At 39.9% G+C, this 20,649-nt stretch overlaps 4 protein-coding genes across 4 annotated transcripts in view; all 4 read right to left on the bottom strand.

The window, feature by feature from the left end:
- The window catches only part of LOC310662094 (vomeronasal type-2 receptor 26-like), a gene marked incomplete at both ends in the record, with an annotated part of 371,804 nt that overhangs the window by 185,145 nt on the left and 166,010 nt on the right, over positions 1-20,649 (bottom strand). The gene's annotated exons all lie outside the window — the stretch shown is intronic.
- On the bottom strand, positions 5,848-7,476 carry LOC310663387 (olfactory receptor 2AP1-like). Its single transcript, XM_083411206.1, has one exon. The coding sequence runs from the start codon at positions 6,974-6,976 to the stop codon at positions 6,038-6,040; it is 939 nt and encodes a 312-aa protein (XP_083267332.1). The 5' UTR covers positions 6,977-7,476; the 3' UTR covers positions 5,848-6,037.
- On the bottom strand, positions 11,687-12,652 carry LOC310662517 (olfactory receptor 6C4-like; the record flags this gene model as incomplete). Its single annotated transcript, XM_083409453.1, has 1 exon — positions 11,687-12,652. One exon carries the CDS (start codon positions 12,650-12,652, stop codon positions 11,687-11,689), a length of 966 nt encoding a protein of 321 aa, XP_083265579.1.
- LOC310662513 (olfactory receptor 6N1-like) overlaps positions 19,717-20,649 on the bottom strand; it is a gene marked incomplete at both ends in the record, with an annotated part of 29,469 nt that continues 28,536 nt past the window's right edge. The window contains one exon of the mRNA XM_083409449.1: positions 19,717-20,351. Coding sequence (XP_083265575.1) covers positions 19,717-20,351 — 635 coding nt within the window. The remainder of the gene's footprint in view (positions 20,352-20,649) is intronic.

Here is a 20,649-nt window from a genome sequence, read left to right as displayed (position 1 = left end):
ACAACAACAACAATTCTAAGACCTTGGTGGGCAGAGGTATGCACCGGGGGATAGGAAAAATCATCAGAGGAGAGAGGGAGGCTGATACTTAATGTTGGTCACTGGTGCTGAGCCCCCACCCCATAGAGACTTAAGTAGCTCTCATCTTGTAGTGCTGTTAATGTTTTCTCTGGGAGGTTGTGGATTCTCCTTCACTGGAGATTTTTTAGCATATGTTGGATGGCCATCTGTCATGGATGCTTTAGTTGAGATTTCTGTATTGCAGGGGGTAGGACTACATACCCCCTCAGGGTCCCTTCCAACCCTATGATTCTGTGATTCTATGACAGGCACAACCTCTAGTGCAGTATTGAGGAATGATGTCAGCAGTCAAACACCAGAAGGTATGATGCAGTAGTTATTGTGCCTGATCTAACATGTTGATTAGCTTGTCCTCTGATTTGTAAAATTAAATTTCATTTTTAAAAAATTATTGCCAATAGAAAACTCCTACCTGGGTTCAGACAAGAACTGGAATTATGTTACAAATGAAACACCATAAGTAATGAAAAACAGGCACTGTGATTAGTTCCACACCATTATTTACTGGATCAGTTCCCCACACCCATACATAAACATTCTTACAAATTGTCATTCAATGCAATTTATTACATAGATTATTTCATTCTTCTTATTAAGTTTTTTTAAAAAATTCTATACCATGGACTCACTGAAAAGATGTATGTAAATACAGGAAAACATAAAATACTTTAAAAATAGAACATAAGCGTAAGGCTGACTGGGACATTAAACAAAGAAATTAAACAATTTTGAGTGATTTTCAATAAAAAATTATCATTAACTAATTTCTTTGGAGGGGATGATCAAAAACACTTTGAAACATTTATTTTAGGGTTGTTTCTTTAAAAAAAAAGGTACTAACAAATTCAGCTTAGAACAGGCCGATAATGCCATGATCACTTCAAATTGAGAACGAAACACCATTTAAGGATGTGTGTTATAATAAAATATGCATTTAAATGTGTTTTTAATTGTCATCTATATTTTTTATGCCAATTTCTTTTTCTTCAGGGAAAACAACAACAACCCTAAAACAGTCATGTACTGCAAATAGACAGATCAACACATCCAATTCAGCGACTGACCTTTATATCACCCACCAAAAGAGATGCTAGAGAAAATCACATTGTTGCTTCTTCCTCACATTAATTCACTTCATGAAAATTGCTTTGCATAACACAAGTTTACAAATTTTTCTTCTCAGGGCATTTTTGACCTCTTTATTTCTCAGGCTGTATATGAATGGGTTGGTAAGAGGCGGCAAAACTGTGTACAAGAGAGAGGAAAATTTTTCCATGCCTCTGTTGACTTCACCCTTTGGTAACATGTACACAATCATTAGTGAACTATAAAAAATTGAAACTACAATCAAGTGAGAGGAACAGGTGGAAAAGGCCTTTTGTCTTCCAGTGGTGGAGGGTATTCTTAAGATGGCAGCAATAATATATGAATAGGATGTTAAAGTTAGAACAAAAGGAGGAACTGTGAATATGGCAGCCACAGCGAAACCCATATTTTCCACCAGGTTGGTGTTGCTGCAAGAGAGTTTAAGAAGAGGGAAGTAGTCACAAAAGTAATGATCCATTTCCCTGGGGCCAGTAAATGATAACTGTAGCACCAAAATGAATAATATAGAAAACCCAATAAAGCCATTGAGCCAAGATGCAGCGGCTAAACTGATACAAGTATTGGTTTTCATAGTTGTTGCATAATGCAATGGTTTACAGATTGCTAGATACCTGTCATAAGACATCACACAGAGTAAACAGCATTCTGCAGCTTCCAAGGAACCAAAGAGATACCACTGTGTGAAGCAGCCGTTGAAGGAAATTGTTCTATTTCTGGTCAGGAGAGCTGAAAGCATTCTTGGAAATATATTGGAGCTGTAGCAAGCCTCCAAGAAGGAAAGATTCCCAAGAAAGAAGTACATGGGAGTATGTAGATGGTGATCAGTGACAACAAGGACAACAATCAAAGTGTTCCCAGTTATGGTCACCATGTAAATGATGAGAAAAGTCAGAAAAAGAAGTGTCTGCAATTCATTGAATTCCCCAAATCCGAGGAGGATAAATTCTGTAATCGTTGTCTGGTTTCTCAACATTGAGCAGAATGAAATCCTGTTGAAAAGAGAAATGGATAAGTATCTCTACAGAGACGGGGAGGTAATTTATATTCTGCTTCATGTTTCACCAGAAATCTCCAAGTGGTTAACAAATCTCAACAGAAATGAATCAATTTTAGAAATAAAATAGCAAATGCGCATGGAAAATCAAAGTCTACTTCTCATTTTAAAGCACAAAAATAATATTTCTAAAATGTAAGTAAAACATATAATAATCGGGGGGTGGGGGAATAAATCCTTTGCAAAGAATCAAAAGTGGATAGCTCAGTTGGTTAGAGTGTGGTGCTGGTATGGCCAAGGTTTCAGGGAGAGCTGCATATTCCTGCATTGCCTACTCTACAATTTATTTATTTATTATTATTATTCCATGGTTGTGATCAGAGATTACAAATAGACCTCCTATATTCACAGACCTCAAGAGGAGTTTTCCTCCCAGGTGTCATGGTTTTGCATTTGCTGAAGTGGACTCTAGTCCATGCCAGCTTCTTCCATAATAATTAGTTGGCCCTTAACATTTTGCAGAAATGTTTTTTTATGATTGTTGCCGTGACAGTGACAGAGCAACAGCTCAGGAAGATTATTTTGTGGGGCATGCTTATTTCATAGGCTAGTCCATTATTTCTATTCATTGCTCTGAAGGAACTTATAGGAACTTGGCTGTCTTATGACATAAGTTGCCTGGGCAACTCAGAAGAAATAAAAAATACTTCAGAATTCTATGGACAAAGACACACAAAGATTTCAGTGAACGCAAAATTCTCTGCTAGGCACTGAACATATTACTACTATGGTGCCAGGTGAGCCTCTCTAGAAAGACTGTTCCAAAGCTGATAGAACACCCTTGAAAAGGTCCCACTCTCTGATGGTTACTCACCTCTCTTTAATTTATGTTCTCACAATGGTTTCATTCTGTTGCTGTTTTTTCCATGCTAATATACACTGTCATGACAAACAACCAGTTCCCAGATCCTTCTCTTCATCTCATCACACTCAATGCTAGTGTAAATCTCAGTTCTATGGCATGAATGCTATGCCAATAATACAAAGTGGGGATATGTGTACTCTAGGATGTTGGTTTTATTAAGAGAAATACAGAAGTGACGGCTCAATCATCAGGGACATAATATACTGCAAAAACAAGCAATGCGGCAATGTATTGGCTAGGGAGTGAGGGAATTCAGTCCAGCAAATTAAAGGACAGAACACTGTGTACCCCTCTGAGCCCAAAAAGCATATGATAACCCTCTGGTCCTTTTGAGAGTCTGTACCTATCTTTCTATACTGCAACTTCAGGGAATCAGTTGGTCAACTTGATTAGATTTTCACCTTTATCGCTGGGAGTGCATGCCTACCTTGAAAAATAACTTCTTTGGAGTTTAACACTCTTAGGGAGCAGGTAAAAGATAAAGGTAAAGAGACCCCTGACCATTAGGTCCAGTTGTGACCGACTCTGGGGTTGCAGCACTCATCTCGCTTTATTGGCCGAGGGAGCCGGCGTACGGCTTCCGGGTCATGTGGCCAGCATGACTAAGCCGCTTCTGGTGAACCAGAGCAGCGCACAGAAACACCGTTTACCTTCCCGCCAGAGCAGTACCTATTTATCTACTTGCACTTTGACATGCTTTCGAACTGCTAGGTTGGCAGGAGCAGGGACCAAGCAACGGGAGCTCACCCCATCGTGATGATTTGAACTGCCAACCTTCTGATCGGCAAGTCCTAGGCTCTGTGGCTTAACCCACAGCACCACCCGCGTCCCCTAGGGAGCAGGTAGGAATTCCTTATCCTTGACTTGGCATCCCATTTGGGAGTTATTGTGCATTTTTGTAATCTGCTGTGGGATATGCCTTCCATCTGTAAATTGGGAGGAGGGATCCTGCATAAATTCAGTCTTAATAGTACTTCTAGACATATTAGAAGCAGCTTTCCCCATCATAATAAGCACTGCTCCAGGAGGTCTTGTCCCTAACAATACTATAAAGTAGCTTTGAAGGATAGGATACCAAAAGTAGATTTACGCACATATATGTTTATTATATCAGTTTATTTCCATATGATTGCCCCGTGTTTCACCACCAAAACAAAATCTAATGTAATTATCAATTGGAAATATATTTACAACTTTCAAGCCCCTCTTTTCTAGCTCCCATTCTTGGTACTGGGATTCTCCATGATGAAATTATACCAGGTTCATCAACCATTTTACTCCAGTGGGCACAGTTGGGCTTTTGAGAAAATGTTGTTTCTGGCAGTAACAAGTATTATATACACAAGATGGCCATGGAGGCTTGGCATAACACAAAGTGGATGCCATAAGTGAAGCAGATGCCTTCAGGTGAAGAAAACAAAACACAAAACACAATACACGAACAAATAAAAACCAGCAACCAAGGTGTCTGGGTCAGAGGGGAAAGATGTGGGGAGGTTTAAGAAGTCTCTAATTTTATGGCCTTGGGGAGCAGAGGTATGCAATGGGGGAGAGGAAAAATTATCAGAGGAGAGGGGGAGATAGATGATGTTGGTCATTGGTGCTGAGCCACCACGCCATAGAGATTTAAGTAGCCTGTGTTCTCATCTAGTGGTGGTGTTAATGTCATGTCAGTGCCCAAAACAAAACTCTCATCCATATGGTGACTGACTTGGTGTCCATTACCAAAACCTGACTGGGTAAGCTGGCAGTAGGAGGAGATTGACCGTGCCTAGCTGTGCCCACCTGAATGGTAGTACTGCACCAGTCAAAGCAGGAGTTTCTGGATGTATGGGATCTTATGATGTAATGATGAAAACAATATAAACAAATTTAACACTAGCTGTGAGGGGATGTTAAAGATAAGTATCAATATAGTCAGTGCTTTGGGGTGGGGCAACGCAGAAGTATGTATACCCCTACACATTTTGTGAATCTAAGTTTGGCCTCATTGAAGGGCAGTGTTTCAATATGAGTAGGAAAATGAGAGTACCCCTAAACATTTTTTATATAAAATAGCACTGAATATAGTTGTATAAAGAAGAGTATACCTTCTTTTTTATAATTGATTTTTATTGAAAGTTTTCAACACAGAATACAATAAAAGCCACACTAGCCAAAATAAAAATAAATCTAAATAGAAATAAATCTTAATCCTTATTCTACACAAAGGAGGGTAAGCCCTCTCAGCTCTCACTTGGGAGTTTCTCCCTCTTCCCCCCACCCTGGGAAATACGCCCTACCCTGCCCCTCACAAAGGGCCAAAAAGGCTATGTTTTCTATTGATTGGGCTTTATCTGTAAGCATGTAAAGGAGCAGAACAATAGATTGTAATATTCATTTTATGTATATGTATTAGAGCTAACAGATAAAAAATAATTAACCCTAGCACAAGAAGAAAACTATTCAGTATTTTGAAACATTAGCAAAGTTTAGGGGTGAATCTGAATTGTGTTTGGTCCACAACGTAAGCAAAAAATTCACAATTTCCAGAGTAACACAGTGATTAGAATGCAGTTGGATATTACCCTTCTCCAAACGTTTCAGTGCATGTCTTGGATTGAAAACCATACCAAAATGTGTAAAAATGTGTATATTAGAATAGAGTGTGTCTAGAAATATGTGAGATAAGAGATTAATTTAAATATCTACTTAGTTGAGCATTTAATATGAATTTTCATACCTTTATTTTACAGATCAATGGAAACAAGTTGGAATGGGTTTATGAATGTATACATTTGAAACTGACTTGAAGTGGAAATAGATGAATCAGCTGATCCCTATCAGAGTCTGAAATCTGTGTCATCCACCATAAGGAAAGTTCTGGGGGCAGCATGGTGACAACACATAGCATGTTGCTTCTATCACATATGACCACACTTCATATGCCTTCATTTGTGTGGCACAAACCTACCAATATTATTTCTCAGGGCATTTTTGACCTCCTTGTTTCTCAGGCTATATATAAAGGGGTTGGCCAAAGGGGGCAAAGCTGTGTACAAGAGAGAAGAAATCTTTCGCATCTCTCTGTTGACTTCAGCCTTGGGTAACAAATACAAAATCATTAGTGAACCATAAAATATGGATACCACAACCAAGTGAGAGGAGCATGTAGAAAAGGCCTTTTGCCTCCCAGTGGAAGAAGGGATTTTCAAGATGGCAACAATTATATATACATAAGAGGTTAAAATTAAAACAAAGGGAGGGAGTATGAATATGGCACACACAAGAAAACCCAACATTTCCATCAAGCTGGTGTCACTGCAAGAGAGCTTAAGGAGCGGGAAGTAGTCACAAAAGTAATGATTAATTTCATTGAGGCCACAGAATGTTAACTGTAGCATCAGATTGAGCAATATCAGGAAGGCTATAAATCCATTGGACCAAGATGCAGCTGCTAATTGGATACAAGTCTGGGTGCTCATCATTGTAAAATAATGCAGTGGCTTGCAGATTGCTAGATACCTGTCATACGACATCACACAAAGTAAACAGCATTCTGTAGCTATTAGGGATCCACAGAGATACCATTGCGTTAAACAGCCGGTGAAAGAAATCCTCCTATCTCCAGTCAAGAGAGCTCGTAGCATCCTCGGAAATAAATTGGAGCAATAGCATGTCTCCAGGAAGGAGAGATTCCCCAGAAAGAAATACATTGGGGTATGAAGATGCTGATCAAAAACAACCAGGACAATAATGAGAATGTTTCCAGTCACTGTCACAACATAAATCACTAGAAATGCCAGGAAGAGAAATGTCTGCACTTCGTAGAATTCCCCAAACCCCAGGAGGATGAATTCTGTAATCTCTGTCTGGTTTTCAAACTTCATCTAATAGGAAAAAAGTCAAATCCTATTGAAAAGAGCAATTTTTATTAATGAAATAATGGATGAGTGCCATGCTAACATTAATGCAATATGTTTGAGAGCTGATGTTGTCACACAAGCATTGCCATTGACTATAATAACAATTTTGGGATTGTGCAACATTTTTCAAAAGTGCAAGAGATCCACTGAATTTGACTGTTGTGCTTTGCCAGCAAAACAGCTTTTCCCCTCAACTGGGTATCACTCATTTTCATAGGCACACTGAAACATTATATTAACAGGTAGTGAGAAGCTGATGTAAGGATCTATGGAGAAAACATTGGTTGAAGGCACTTGACCTAATCTGTTTTCATATTCACCTTTCCATGATCATGATGCATGCTCAGAATCCCATGGTAGGTAGGGATGGAGGAAGGAAGAATCACCCTGAACACTGTTGTTTCTTAAGCTTAGGTTTTGGTCTGTTATAGCAATGCACTGGGAAATTCACAGTACATATGTGAATATGAAAAAACCAACAATAATAATGGGAGGACAGCTTCGTCACTTTCTCTAAGAAATTGTTTGAAATATGTGAGCTAAAACACAGCCAAACTTCAAAATTTGCACTGCAAATTTTAATATGCAGCACACAAAGCAAAATGTAGATATTAAGGAGAAATGTAAATAAATAAAAATGCACATATCAGTGAAAATATGATGCAAAATGCATTATGATTGAGAAAATTGTTTGCAAAGTTACATATCTCCGTCAGGAATGCAGACAAAAATGCACAAAAGTGCTGATGAATTTTCATGGGGTCTTTTGTTTATTTTTCATATATTGAAAATCATTCAAACTGATACAAAAATTTGGAGAACTGTTAAGACTAGAAAAGTGATAACTTTGTATATGCCTAAAAGTAATAAATGTTTACCTTTCTGGTGAGATTTCTCAGTGCTATTTTACTGATCCATAAGTTCCCTGCTTACTGTAAACAGAATATAACATTATAAGGTCCTTTGCTTCTCCTGAAGTCATCTATTAGCATTGCCTCTTTCACTATCGGGAATTATGCATGTCTACATATATAAAGCAGTTTTGTTGCCCTGTTCTGTTCTAGATTACAAGGTGTCTTCAGGTGTTTTAATGTGAAAGAAATCATAATTTATTCCCTCCACTTCTAATTACCAGAACAACAAACACTTTTATGGACACATATTTTAAGTGCGTAAGTGTGTTTAAAAATGCTGTCCTTAAGAGAATATGATGGCAGAATATGGCACTCCCAGGATGTTGGTGTTATTAAGGGACAGAGCCATCTGGGAAACAATATCTTTCAACACACTCACAAAACCCCAGAGCAATAATAATGTAATGGAAAATGGAAAGTTTCTCAAGCACTGGTTTTTTATTGCCACTAAAACAGATGTGTGGGTATGAGCCTTTGAGAAAGCTACCAGAGCAGGATAAGAATCCTATGTTGAGTAAACAAGCTTGACAGAGGATGCCCTAAGTGATTAGTGGGTAATAGCTTAAGTAAAGCTTCACAAACATTACAAGCGGACTTTTCAAGGAAAAGAGCCCAGGTACCTTCTAGCTATTTAAATTTGCCATTTAATATTCAATAACATCACAAACAACATACAGGGTAGCTTAAAGAAACACTGGCATGTTGAACACCACATATCTGGCTGTCAGGATTAGCCAATTAAGCTATTCAAAAGAACCAAGAACATACTGGCAAGAAATGAATTTAGAGACCATAGGATGACCTTTCCCAATAGGTAAAGATACCCCTGCCCGTACGGGCCAGTCTTGACAGACTCTAGGGTTGTGCGCCCATCTCACTCAAGAGGCCGGGGGCCAGCGCTGTCCAGAGACACTTCCGGGTCACGTGGCCAGCGTGACAAAGCCGCAACTGGCGAGCCAGCGCAGCACACAGAACGCCGTTTACCTTCCCACTGGTAAGCGGTCCCTATTTATCTACTTGCACCCAGGGGTGCTTTCGAACTGCTAGGTTGGCAGGCGCTGGGACCGAGCAACGGGAGCACACCCCGCCGCGGGGATTCGAACCGCCGACCTTTCGATCGGCAAGCCCTAGACGCTGAGGCTTTTACCCACAGCGCCACCCGCGTCCCACCTTTCCCAATAGCTTATCAGAAACAGGTGCACCAAAAGGAGAACAATGTCTGTGAACAGTGTGCTCATTTGAGGTACAAAATGTGGGAGGATTTGAAGACCACTCAAACCTACAAAAACACTTCATGGCCTGTGTACTATATTCTATTAAAAGCGACTGCCAACAAAATTACATGGAGAAATGATCTAGGGACATTCAAAGAATAAATTTGTTGTTGTTGTTTAGTCGTTCAGTCGTGTCCGACTCTTCGTGACCCCATGGACCAGAGCACGCCAGGCACTTCTGTCTTCCACTGCCACCCGCAGTTTGGTCAGATTCATGTTTGTAGCTTCGAGAACACTGTCTAACCATCTCGTCCTCTGTCGTCCCCTTCTCCTTGTGCCCTCCATCTTTCCCAACATCAGGGTCTTTTCCAGTGAGTCTTCTCTTCTCATGAGGTGGCCAAAGTATTGGAGCCTCAGCTTCACGATCTGTCCTTCCAGTGAGCACTCAGGGCTGATTTCCTTAAGAATGGATGCGTTTGATCTTCTTGCAGTCCATGGGACTCTCAAGAGTCTCCTCCAGCACCATAATTCAAAAGCGTCAATTCTTCGGCGATCAGCCTTCTTTATGGTCCAGCTCTCACTTCCATACATCACTACTGGGAAAACCATAGCTTTTACTATACGGACCTTTGTTGGCAAGGTGATGTCTCTACTTTTTAAAATGCTATCTAGGTTTGCCATTGCTTTCCTCCCAAGAAGCAGGCGTCTTTTAATTTCGTGGCTGCTGTCACCATCTGCAGTGATCATGGAACCCAAGAAAGTAAAATCTCTCACTGCTTCCATTTCCTCCCCTTCTATTTGCCAGGAGGTGATGGGACCAGTGGCCATGATCTAAATTAGGGGCACATATTTGTTAGTATTTTTTGCACCTGATCATAAGATGCACCTAGTTTTTAGAGGAGGAAACGAAGAAAAAAATATTCTGAATGCAACAGTGGATGTATGATTTTTGTGGTTCATGCTGTGGCCACAGACATGTGATTTGACGGTGAGTTTGGGGTAGCCCAATGCAAAAATCCTGAGAATCCATTTGGATCCGTGCTTTGTAACCACATTTTTGCACCATTGCAGCCCCAGGAAACAATGGATGCTTGCTTTTTTTGGTGCAGGCTGTAGCCATGGACATGCTATGTGATCTGATGGTGAATTTGGGGTGACCCAATGTAAAAATCCTGAGGATCCATGGGCTTTTACTCCCCCCCCCCGGCAGCCTCCTTTATCGCATCCCTTATGTCTCTCCCAATCCCACTTATCGGCTGTTTCCTTTGAACACTCCCTTCCCTCTTGTTTGCTTTTCCTTGTGTCTTTTCCTTAGCTGGAGCAGTTTTTTGCTCCTCCTTTTCTTCTAATTTCTCTCCTCATTGATTTATCCCTGGAGTGCCTTATCTCCCTCCCCGATGGCTTGCCAATCAGCTGCTCAGTGGCTTTGTTTCAACACCCACTTCCCTCTTTCAAAAAAGAAAAAGAAAAAAGCATGATCAGCAGATTTGCATGATTTGCCCCCAGCATGATTTGCCCCCAGGCAATTTGGCTCCAGGGACCACACATTCACTCCATAAGACACACATACATTTCCCCTTACTTTTTAGGAAGAAAAAGGTGTGTCTTATGGAGCGAAAAATACGGTATATGTAAAAAAAGCAACAACAAAAACCACAGCCAAACTAGTCAAGTTATGAAACAAAATTATTCTGTAAATGCTTTAAGGTTTGGGGCTCTAGAAAAAGGTGCATAAAAATGATAATGGGGAAAGTGGGGCAGATTGATACAGAAAAATTCAATCTCATATTTTATGTAACAAAAATGAGTCAAATAAAAAAATTGCTTTATGCATGGCATAACTACCGTAATCAATGTTATAATAGCAATCAAAAGAACCATTAAAGTTAGACGATAAAGAGAATATGACTTGCGTAAACAATGGGTTTTGTATCATTCTGCCCCACCTACGGGGCACTTAGATATATTGGATGAGGCACTTTGATACAAAGCGTAAATTGTATGAGAATGGTAATTATTTACAAAAATATAATGAAAAAAACAATTTTTACTGTGAGAGATCATAATCAGCCTTACAATTTGTTACTTAAAATCTAAATTAAGTATCAAAACTAACAGTGTCTCACCCATATCATAGACTCTATGGCAGGTTTTCTTAACAAAACATCAAAACAAAATATAAGCCGCACCCGAATATAAGCTACATCTTTAACATTCAAGGGGGGGGGAACAATATCCAAATATAAGTTGCTCCCTTAAAATTCCGCAGGCACTCACAGCCATTCCGTTTTATCGTATGTCTGTAATATCATAAAAGCCAATTTTTGTAAGGTCATGAATTTAAGTTGCACTTTAACTTTTCATGGACGGAATTTGGGGGAAAAGCAAGGCTTATAGGCCAAGATGGGAGATACACACACACACACACACACACACACACATACACAAGATGGTATATATAACAACAACAGCTGTAGCACAACTATTATCACTTCCACAATAAACATTTATGGAGACAAAGGACAGTACATAGAATGTTGCTTCTTTTACACATTCACAAGCTTCTTAGCAGTTGTTTTGCATGATGCAAGGCTACCAATATTATTTCTCAAGGCATTTTGTACTTCTTTGTTTCTCAGGCTGTATATAAATGGGTTGGCCAGAGGGGGCAAAACTAAATATAAGAGAGAGGAAAATTTTTGCATCTCTCCGTTGCCTTCCCCCTTTGGTAACATATACACAATCATTAGTGAACCATAAAAGATCGAAACCACAATCAAGTGAGAGGAGCAGGTGGAAAAGGCCCTTTGCCTCCCAGTGGTGGAAGGGATTTTCAAGATGGCAACAATTATATATACATAAGATGTTAAAGTTAGAACAAAAGGAGGAAGTATTAATATGGCATCCAAAAACAAACCCAACATTTCTATCAAGCTGGTGTCACTGCAAGAGAGCTTAAGAAGTGGGAAATAATCACAAATGAAATGATTAATTTCATTGGGGCCACAAAACGTTAACTGTAGCATTAGACTGAGTAATATAGAAAACCCTATAAAGCTACTGAGCCAAGATGCAGCTGCTAAATGGATACAAGCCTGGGTGTTCATGGTTGTAAAATAATGCAATGGTTTGCTGATTGCTAGGTACCTATCATAAGACATCACACCAAGTAAACAGCATTCTGTAGCTAGTAAGGAAGCACAGAAGTACCACTGCATCAAACAGCTGGTGACAGAAAGGCTTCCATCTCCGGTAGAGAGAGATGAAAGCATCCATGGTAATATATAGGAGCTGTAGCAAGCCTCCAAAAAGGATAGGTTTCCCAGGAAGAAATACATAGGGGTGTGAAGATGCTGATTAAAAATAACAGCAGCAACAATGAGAATGTTTCCTGTCATGATCACAACGTAAATCACTAGAAATGTGAAGAAGAGAAATGTCTGCACTTCATAGAATTCCACAAATCCCAGGAGGATGAATTCCTCAATCTTTGACTGGTTTTCCAACTTCATCTACTTGAGATATGTTAGATCCTATTGGGAAAAAAAGTAATAACAAAAAACAGAAATAATCGATGAGTCCATTATCACATTAGTGCAAGAGGTTTGAGAGCTGATGTTGTCACACAAGTCCGCTCAAATCTTCTGGCGTAGCAGCATTGCAGGATGGCAGAGACTCCACTGGGTCCCCGATGACAAACCATGCCTTCAGTGCCCTTCCTGATAGGCAGTAGAGGCGTAAGCCCTTACCTCCTATCAGGAGCCAGATCCTGGCCTGCACCCTTCTTTGGCAAATGGGACTCAGGCTTGGGTCCGCGCCATGGCTGTTTAAGCAGCCCGCACTATTTACTTTTTCCTTTGTCAGGTTTCCCACCCACCCATCCTCTGTTTAAGGTGTTAGTCAAGGAATTTGCTGTGGCTACAGTGGTAGCCATTCTTTACAGGTCCAGGTAGGAATTTGTCCACCAGGCAAATTGGGTCTGACCCAGGGATTTTGGCTACCTCATAGCAATCGTCACAATTGGGTTGGGCACTGGGGCAATCTGTTGTTTTGGATGTACAGGAGGTTGTAGTCTCCACCTGCCCCTCTAAATTCTGGGATACCTCACTAAAGGGATCTGGGGGAAGTGGTCATGTTCGTGTGCCCAGGTGGGGCCAGAGCCAAAGGCACTCCCGCAGACACTGGTTTCTGTGGGGGTCACCCTACTTGATGTATGTCTAAGGAACCCCTGCGTGGGTTGACAAACGTGTCACTTCCAGTGGACATGCTGGAAGTATAACAATTGCCCCATGCCCAAGCCAAACCTCTGTATTCAGTAAAGTTGTGGCCTGTTTGGATCCAAACCAGTCTTAATGCTCTCTTATTTATCTGAGTTGGGGACAGTGGAGACCGACGTCTGGACCTGCAAGTCATTGAGCTTATGTATTAGTATCATTGAATATAGTGACCATGGTTTGTCTTGGGGTTGTGCACTGATTTGGCTGTTATGCTGCACCACAGATGTACTGTTATATTGTCAGGTAGTAAAAAAGCTAAAGTAGGGATTTTGCAGTGGAGAAAGCATTAGTGAAACATCACCTAACATATCTTCCTGTACACTTTTTAATCATGATGGTGCATACTCAGATAACAACAACAACCCTACCTCTTTGCTCATATGCAGAAATTTATTTCATCATTTATTAAACATAAAATTCTTTTTAATAATTAGCCTATAATATTTGAAAACTAATGAGGTGTTTTTCCTCTAACAATTGATTCATGCCTCTATGCTTCTAACATTTAGAAAAATTTTCTGAAGCCGTAAATTTATATCATGGAGGGCAGGGATTATAGTTTTCTTCAGGTATCAGTCTTCCTCTTTTAATGACGTTGTTCAGGTTTGGGGTTTTTTTGGAACCAATGATCAACACTATGAATATTAAATATAGGAGTAGAAATCAAAATAAAATAGCAATTGATAACTTGTGAAGTGGTGGAGTACTGCAGTTCCTCTAAGTGTTTACAGAGATCAGAAATTAATTTCAAACTTCAAAATTTTGAATGATCATCACAAGCATTCCCCTTCATGGAATATTTCCTACTATGCGTATATTTTAAGTGACGCGCAGTGTAAATTAATAATGAAGAGTCTTCTTCAGTAAAAGAATAAAAGCTTTACTGAGTTAAAGCTTGTTTGCAAATAAACAGCATACTGAACAAAAGATTAAGCTAGCTTCAGAACATACACGGAGTACAGGCTTCACTTCTAAGTCAGGCTCCATACACACACTGACTCCACCCTGCTCAGGCTCCACAGAGTCTCCAAACTGTCTGCCTGCAAGCAGATACAGATACAGTGGTACCTTGGGTTAAGGACTTAATTCGTTCTGGAGGTCTGTTCTTAACTTGAAACTGTTCTTAACCTGAAGCACCACTTTAGCTAATGAGGCCTCCTGCTGCCACCGCACCACCGGAGCCCGATTTCTGTTCTCATCCTGAAGCAAAGTTCTTAACCCAAAGTACTATTTCTGGGTTAGCAGAGTCTGTAACCTGAAGCATCTGTAACCCAAGGTACCACTGTACTTAAACAGAGAATGAGTCATCCTCACATGAGTCATAGTGATTCAGTATACAGAGTGATTCTGCAGCTTTTCAGCATTTCACAACATTTCTAGATTCCTTTACTGCTCTCTTTATTGCTTCTGCTCTCAAATACCTTTGTCACATGACATTAAGTGCACCCCATATTTAAAGCTCAGGCCTTTGTTTGAAATGAGCTTCTTGCTGCCCACCTCTCACCACAGAAACAATGCCAGAAAGAAGGTAACATAGGCACAGATATCAAGAAAGAAATCTTGTTAACTAGGGCTGCGAAATCTGTGGTTCACCAGATGCCCATCATCCCCACCAAGCATGGTCAATGGGCAGGAATATTGAGATCTGTAGCCCAGAAGCATTTGAAAGGCTGTGGATGCTGGGACACACCAGATGCTGTTGGACTGAAACTCCCATCCCCCTCAAACAATATAGTCAATGTTCAAGCATTATGGGCTGTAGTAGAGAAACATTGGGAGGACTTCAGGTTTCCCATCCTTGTAGAGGAATTAGGAATGAGAGAGAAATTTGGTGCAGTTAGAATTTTAATGCAAGCCGAATTAATTCACACTTTCCAAAACAATATGCAAACCAAAATGCAGCTAAACTTCAAAATAACTACTTCTATTTTGTAATTCAGTTCTCCAACCAAATAAGGCTCTGATATTTGAGATTTGGAGGGAGGCCATGCATTGTTCATTAATTAATTGATTGATTGATCGATTACATGTATATACCTCCCTTCAGCAGAGGGTCAGAAGGTATTTTACAGTATAAAACAAGAAAATACATAACAGAATAACAAAGAAAACAACAACGCTTGCCCCATGCCCCCAATTTAAAAGGCCATGGATTTTAAAAATTGTTTTCACCTAGCACCTAAAGCTATGTAATGAAGGTGCCAGGTGAGTAGGAAAGGTAAGGGAGTTGGCTCTGGTTGTATATATCAGAGCTGGGAAACCTACGACCCTTCAGGTGCTGCTACTCCCCTCTCCCCTGATGCTTTCCCATGCTGACTTGGAATGATGGGAGTTCGAGTACAACATGATCTGGAGGCCCATAGGTTCCCCAACTCTGGCATATATGAACTAAACAGACATTACAAAGACCACAAGTTTCCAGTACTCTCTCTTTGGAAACCTGAAAGTTTAAAAAATTTATTGTTGTATAACAAAGGAAGAAGTTTTTGAATACTGGAAGAGGAAATCAATGTTCCTTTTCTTCCTTCCAGAAAGAACCCTGTATAGTGAACTATGTATGGTGCATAACTTTATTGTGAACCTACCCACCCCAACTCTAAGCCATGATATTGTCTTAGTGCTCAAGCAGACCAATCCACCATTCCACCTCCCAATAACACCCCCAGTATTCCAGACATCTTAGAAAACTGAGCATACATATGGTAGCTCTTAGAAGTATGAAAGGACTAGCTTCTGTTTACTGTGACCTTATTTGAAACTGATAGGCACAGGGCCACCGGTATTTGGTATTAGAAGAAGACAATTGTTCCTAATATTTTCTAATATGTAATATTCATAGATATTTTTACATGGAGTGTGAACAAAAGAATGTGTTAAGTACCTCTATCCCAGATGAATGAAGAAATTGAAGTTTATGGAAGGTCCAATTTCTATTATTTGTTGGTCCTGGAAGAAAGCTGTACCTTTTCCATTCTTTTCCAATATTCATGATATTTGGCCTACATTTTCTTAGTTCCTTGTGTAATTTCTGCATCTGATGATTTCACATTTCTCGTTTCATCAACAAGAGGAAGCCTCCCCTTGACTGTTATTTATTCTTGGGGAAAATAGGTTGCCTTGTAATAATTTATTGGCAGTGGATGCAGAGAGATTGCCAATTATTAGTTATGAGCTCCAGTGAGAATTCAGGCAAACAAAATGAACTTAGACTGAAATAACATGGCAACGTTGCATTATTAAAGGAAACCCCTGAAGATCATCCTTTGGACCAATTCACATAATGTGGGTACACTATTTCATTTCTCACCATTTGATTAGGGGTTCCCAGCTGAATTGGTACACTAATTTCATTCTGAAACACTCTGTTTCAGTGGGATTTTGTAAGATTCTATAATGACCCCACCATGTATTTTGAGTATAGGTGTACTTAAATACTTTAGATACTTTAAAAAGTAATTTAAAAAGTACTTTTGAGTAGTACTTTAAAAGTTTAAGGTTGGAAGAGTTTCAACTTCTCTGCCGTTTTGTTCAAACTACATGGGTATTACAAAGGGAAAAACAAAAATTGAAGATAAGAAAGAAAGAAAGAAATGGATTGAAATTTAAAATCAAGTTTTGTACAGGGAAAGGAATAGGAATTTGTGTATTGGACATCCTGCAAACCAGGAATGGGGAACCTGTGGATACCAGATGTTCATTGACTTCAACTCGGAGCAGCCCCATCAGCATGGTCAATGGTTTTCGATTATGGGAATTGGAGTCCAACATCACCAAGAAAGCCACAGGTTCTTTATCCTTCCTGTATACCAGCCTTGATTGAGATATTTACAATGTGGCATTGTACTATTTTTCGTGTTTGCTATACATCAATACAAGTAGTGCTACAGAGGACATTGTATAACCACATAATTTAAAAAATTCACTCATAATTTTTATTTTTTGCATGCATTCAGTTTTATTTAGAAACATGAAGTAGACTGCCAATCCTGATTCACAAATACCCTTCCAACACTTTTGTAGTAGCCTTTCCAGGACTTCCTTTACATCCTTGTTTCTCAAACTGTATTTAAGAGGGTTAGCTATGGAGGGAAGGACTGTGTAGAGAACAGAAACAATTTTATTGAAATATCTCATGGATTCCCTGCTTATTGTGAACAGAAGAAGAAAATATTATAAGGTCCTTTGCTTCTCCTGAAGTCATCTGATATCATTGCCTCTTTCACTATCAGTAGTTATGCATGCCTACATATGTAAAGCAGTTTTGTTTGTAAACAAAGCATAAATTGTATCAGAATGGTAATTATTTACAATTTTTTACTTAAAATATAAGTTATGTATCAAAACTAACAGGTTTCACAAATATGATAGACTTTATGACAGGATTTCTTAACATCAAAACACTGACAGTGGTACCTCAGGTTACAGACGCTTCAGGTTACAGTCTCCGCTAACCCAGAAATAGTACCTCGGACTAAGAACTTTGCTTCAGGATGAGCACAGAAATCATGCCGTGGCAGTGCGGCAGCAGTGGGAGGCCCCATTAGCTAAAGTGGTACCTCAGGTTAAGAACAATTTCAGGTTAAGAACAGACCTCCAGACCGAATTAAGATCTTAACCTGAGGTACCATTATATTAATCTTTCCTCAAACACCTATCCATTAAAAAAACCCAACTTTTGGATAATTTAAAAAAATATAAGAACTCATATTAGGTAGTCAAAAAAAGTAATTTAAACAAAATGCTTATAAAAAAACAAGATAATTACTTAACATTTAGCTTCTATTGCACATTATATCCACTTAAGTCAGCAGAAAAAGTATAAATAGGTGATGTTCGAGATGTGCCCTTTGACAACTGCAAAATAACATCCTTGAAATCAATGCGTGCCTTATCTTCCACAATGGGGAAGACAAACATACAAGATCCTAGTTTTTTCCTGAGATATGACACTTGATAATCAGTCATATTCTAGACAGCATATTAAAAAGTAGAGACATCACCTTGCCAACAAAGGTCTGTATAGTAAAAACTATGGTTTTCCCAGTAGTGATATTTGGAAGTGAAAGCTGGACCATAAAGAAGGCTGATCGCCGAAGAATTGATGCTTTTGAATTCTGGTGCTGGAGGAGACTCTTGAGAGTCCCATGGACTGCAAGAAGATCAAACGTATCTATTCTTAAGGAAATCAGCCCTGAGTGCTCACATCTTTCCCAACATCAGGGTCTTTTCCAGGGAGTCTTCTCTTCTCATGAGGCTCCAATACTTTGGCCACCTCATGAGAAGAGAAGACTCCCTGGAAAAGACCCTGATGTTGGGAAAGATGGAGGGCACAAGGAGAAGGGGACAACAGAGGACAAGGTGGTTGGACAGTGTTCTCAAAGCTACGAACATGAGCCTGACCAAACTGCGGGAGGCAGTGGAAGACAGGAGTGCCTGGCGTGCTCTGGTCCATGGGGTCACGAAGAGTCGGACACGACTAAACGACTAAACAAATCAGTCATATTATGTTTAGAAATTGAATGGAGTGCGCAAAACCTCTAGGGCAAAGTCCAGTAAGTATGTCATTAGTGAAACCACAGAAGGTGTGATCCAACAGTGATTGTGGCTCATCTCAGCTACAGATTTGCTAGTCCTTTGGCAAGGTAAAATTAAGGTATAGAAAGCTTTTCCTGACATGATGTTCCCTGCATAATGATATAAAAGACAACTCCCTATTCTAACAGAATGTCTGGCAATATGTTACAAGTGAAACCTGGAAAATTTGCAGAACATTCATTTTGATAGAGTTGCACATTTATTTGCTTATCTGAGAGTTGAGAAGCTTATTGTTCCACTAGATATTCACAAATTATTGTGCACTGTAATTTGCTTTATTTCATTTTTCTTACAAAACTGATTTATTGATCTCATATATATACCATACTGGCGCAAATATAAGCTGCACCCAAATATAAGTCACACCTTTAAAATTCAAGGGGAGGGGCAGAGAGAGAAAAAGACAATACCCAAAAATAGGCTGCTCCCTTAGAATTCTGCAGGCACTCACACCCATTTCATTTTACCATATGTTTGTTTCAGCAGTGAGATTGTATAAGCCAATTTTTGTAAGGCCGCAAATTTAACTTGCACTTTAACTTTTCATGGTCAGAATTTGGAAAAAAAGTGAGGCTTATAGGCAAGATGGGATGGGGATAACAAAAAGACGGTATATATAACAACAACAGCCGTAGAACAACTATTATCACTTCCACAGTAATCACTTATGGAGACAAATGACAGTACGTAGAATGTTGCTTCTTTTACACATTCACAAGCTTCTTAGCAATTGCTTTGCATGATACAATGCTACCAATATTATTTCTCAAGGCATTTTTGACTTCTTTGTTTCTCAGGCTGTATATAAATGGGTTGGCCAGAGGGGGCAAAACTAAATACAAGAGAGAGGAAATTTTTTGCATCTCTCTGTTGCCTTCCCCCTTTGGTAACATATACACAATCATTAGTGAACCATAAAAGATCGAAACCACAATCAGGTGAGAGGAGCAGGTAGAAAAGGCCTTTTGCCTCCCTGTGGTGGAAGGGATTTTCAAGATGGCAACAATTATATATACATAAGATGTTAAAGTTAAAAGAAAAGGAGGGAGTGTGAATACAATAGCCACAATGAAACCCAACATTTCCATCAAGCTGGTGTCACTGCAAGAGAGCTTAAGGAGCGGGAAGTAGTCACAAAAGTAATGATTAATTTCATTGGGGCCACAAAACTTTAACTGCAACATCAGACTGAGTAATATCAGGAAAGCTATAAATCCATTGATCCAAGATGCAACTGCTAATTGGATGCAAGTCCAGGTGTTCATGGTTGTAAAATAATGCAGTGGTTTACAGATTGCTAGATACCTATCGTATGACATCACACAAAGTAAACAGCATTCTGCAGCAATCAAGGAACCACAGAGATACCACTGCATAAAGCCACTACCGAGCTCGAGAGGGGGTGGGGTTGTGGGCTCTCGCCCGCGACCACAGTCTCGCGGGGCTGGGAAGCCCCGCGGGAAAGTCAGGGATTCCCCGGCCTTAATTATTATGCATCTCCCCCGGGCCAGCCAACCGGCTGGTGAGGGGGCGGGGCCGGCCAGGGCAATTTAAGGTCAGGGCTGCCCTGGCTCGCCCCTTTCTCTCCTCGCACCGGCTCCAGATCGCTTTTCGCTTGGTCGTCCGTCCTCGTCAGC

Source organism: Podarcis tiliguerta (assembly GCF_965153285.1).
Source record: "Podarcis tiliguerta genome assembly, chromosome: 13".
NCBI classification, from domain to species: Eukaryota; Metazoa; Chordata; class Lepidosauria; order Squamata; family Lacertidae; genus Podarcis; species Podarcis tiliguerta.
The sequence above is the reverse complement of the archived record's forward strand: the minus strand, read 5'-3'. Positions and strand labels throughout refer to the sequence as shown.

Bases quoted from the DNA above. Each gene is read 5' to 3' on its own strand.
- LOC310663387 (XM_083411206.1), bottom strand. From the start codon at position 6,976: ATGAAGTTTGAAAACCAGACAGAGATTACAGAATTCATCCTCCTGGGG.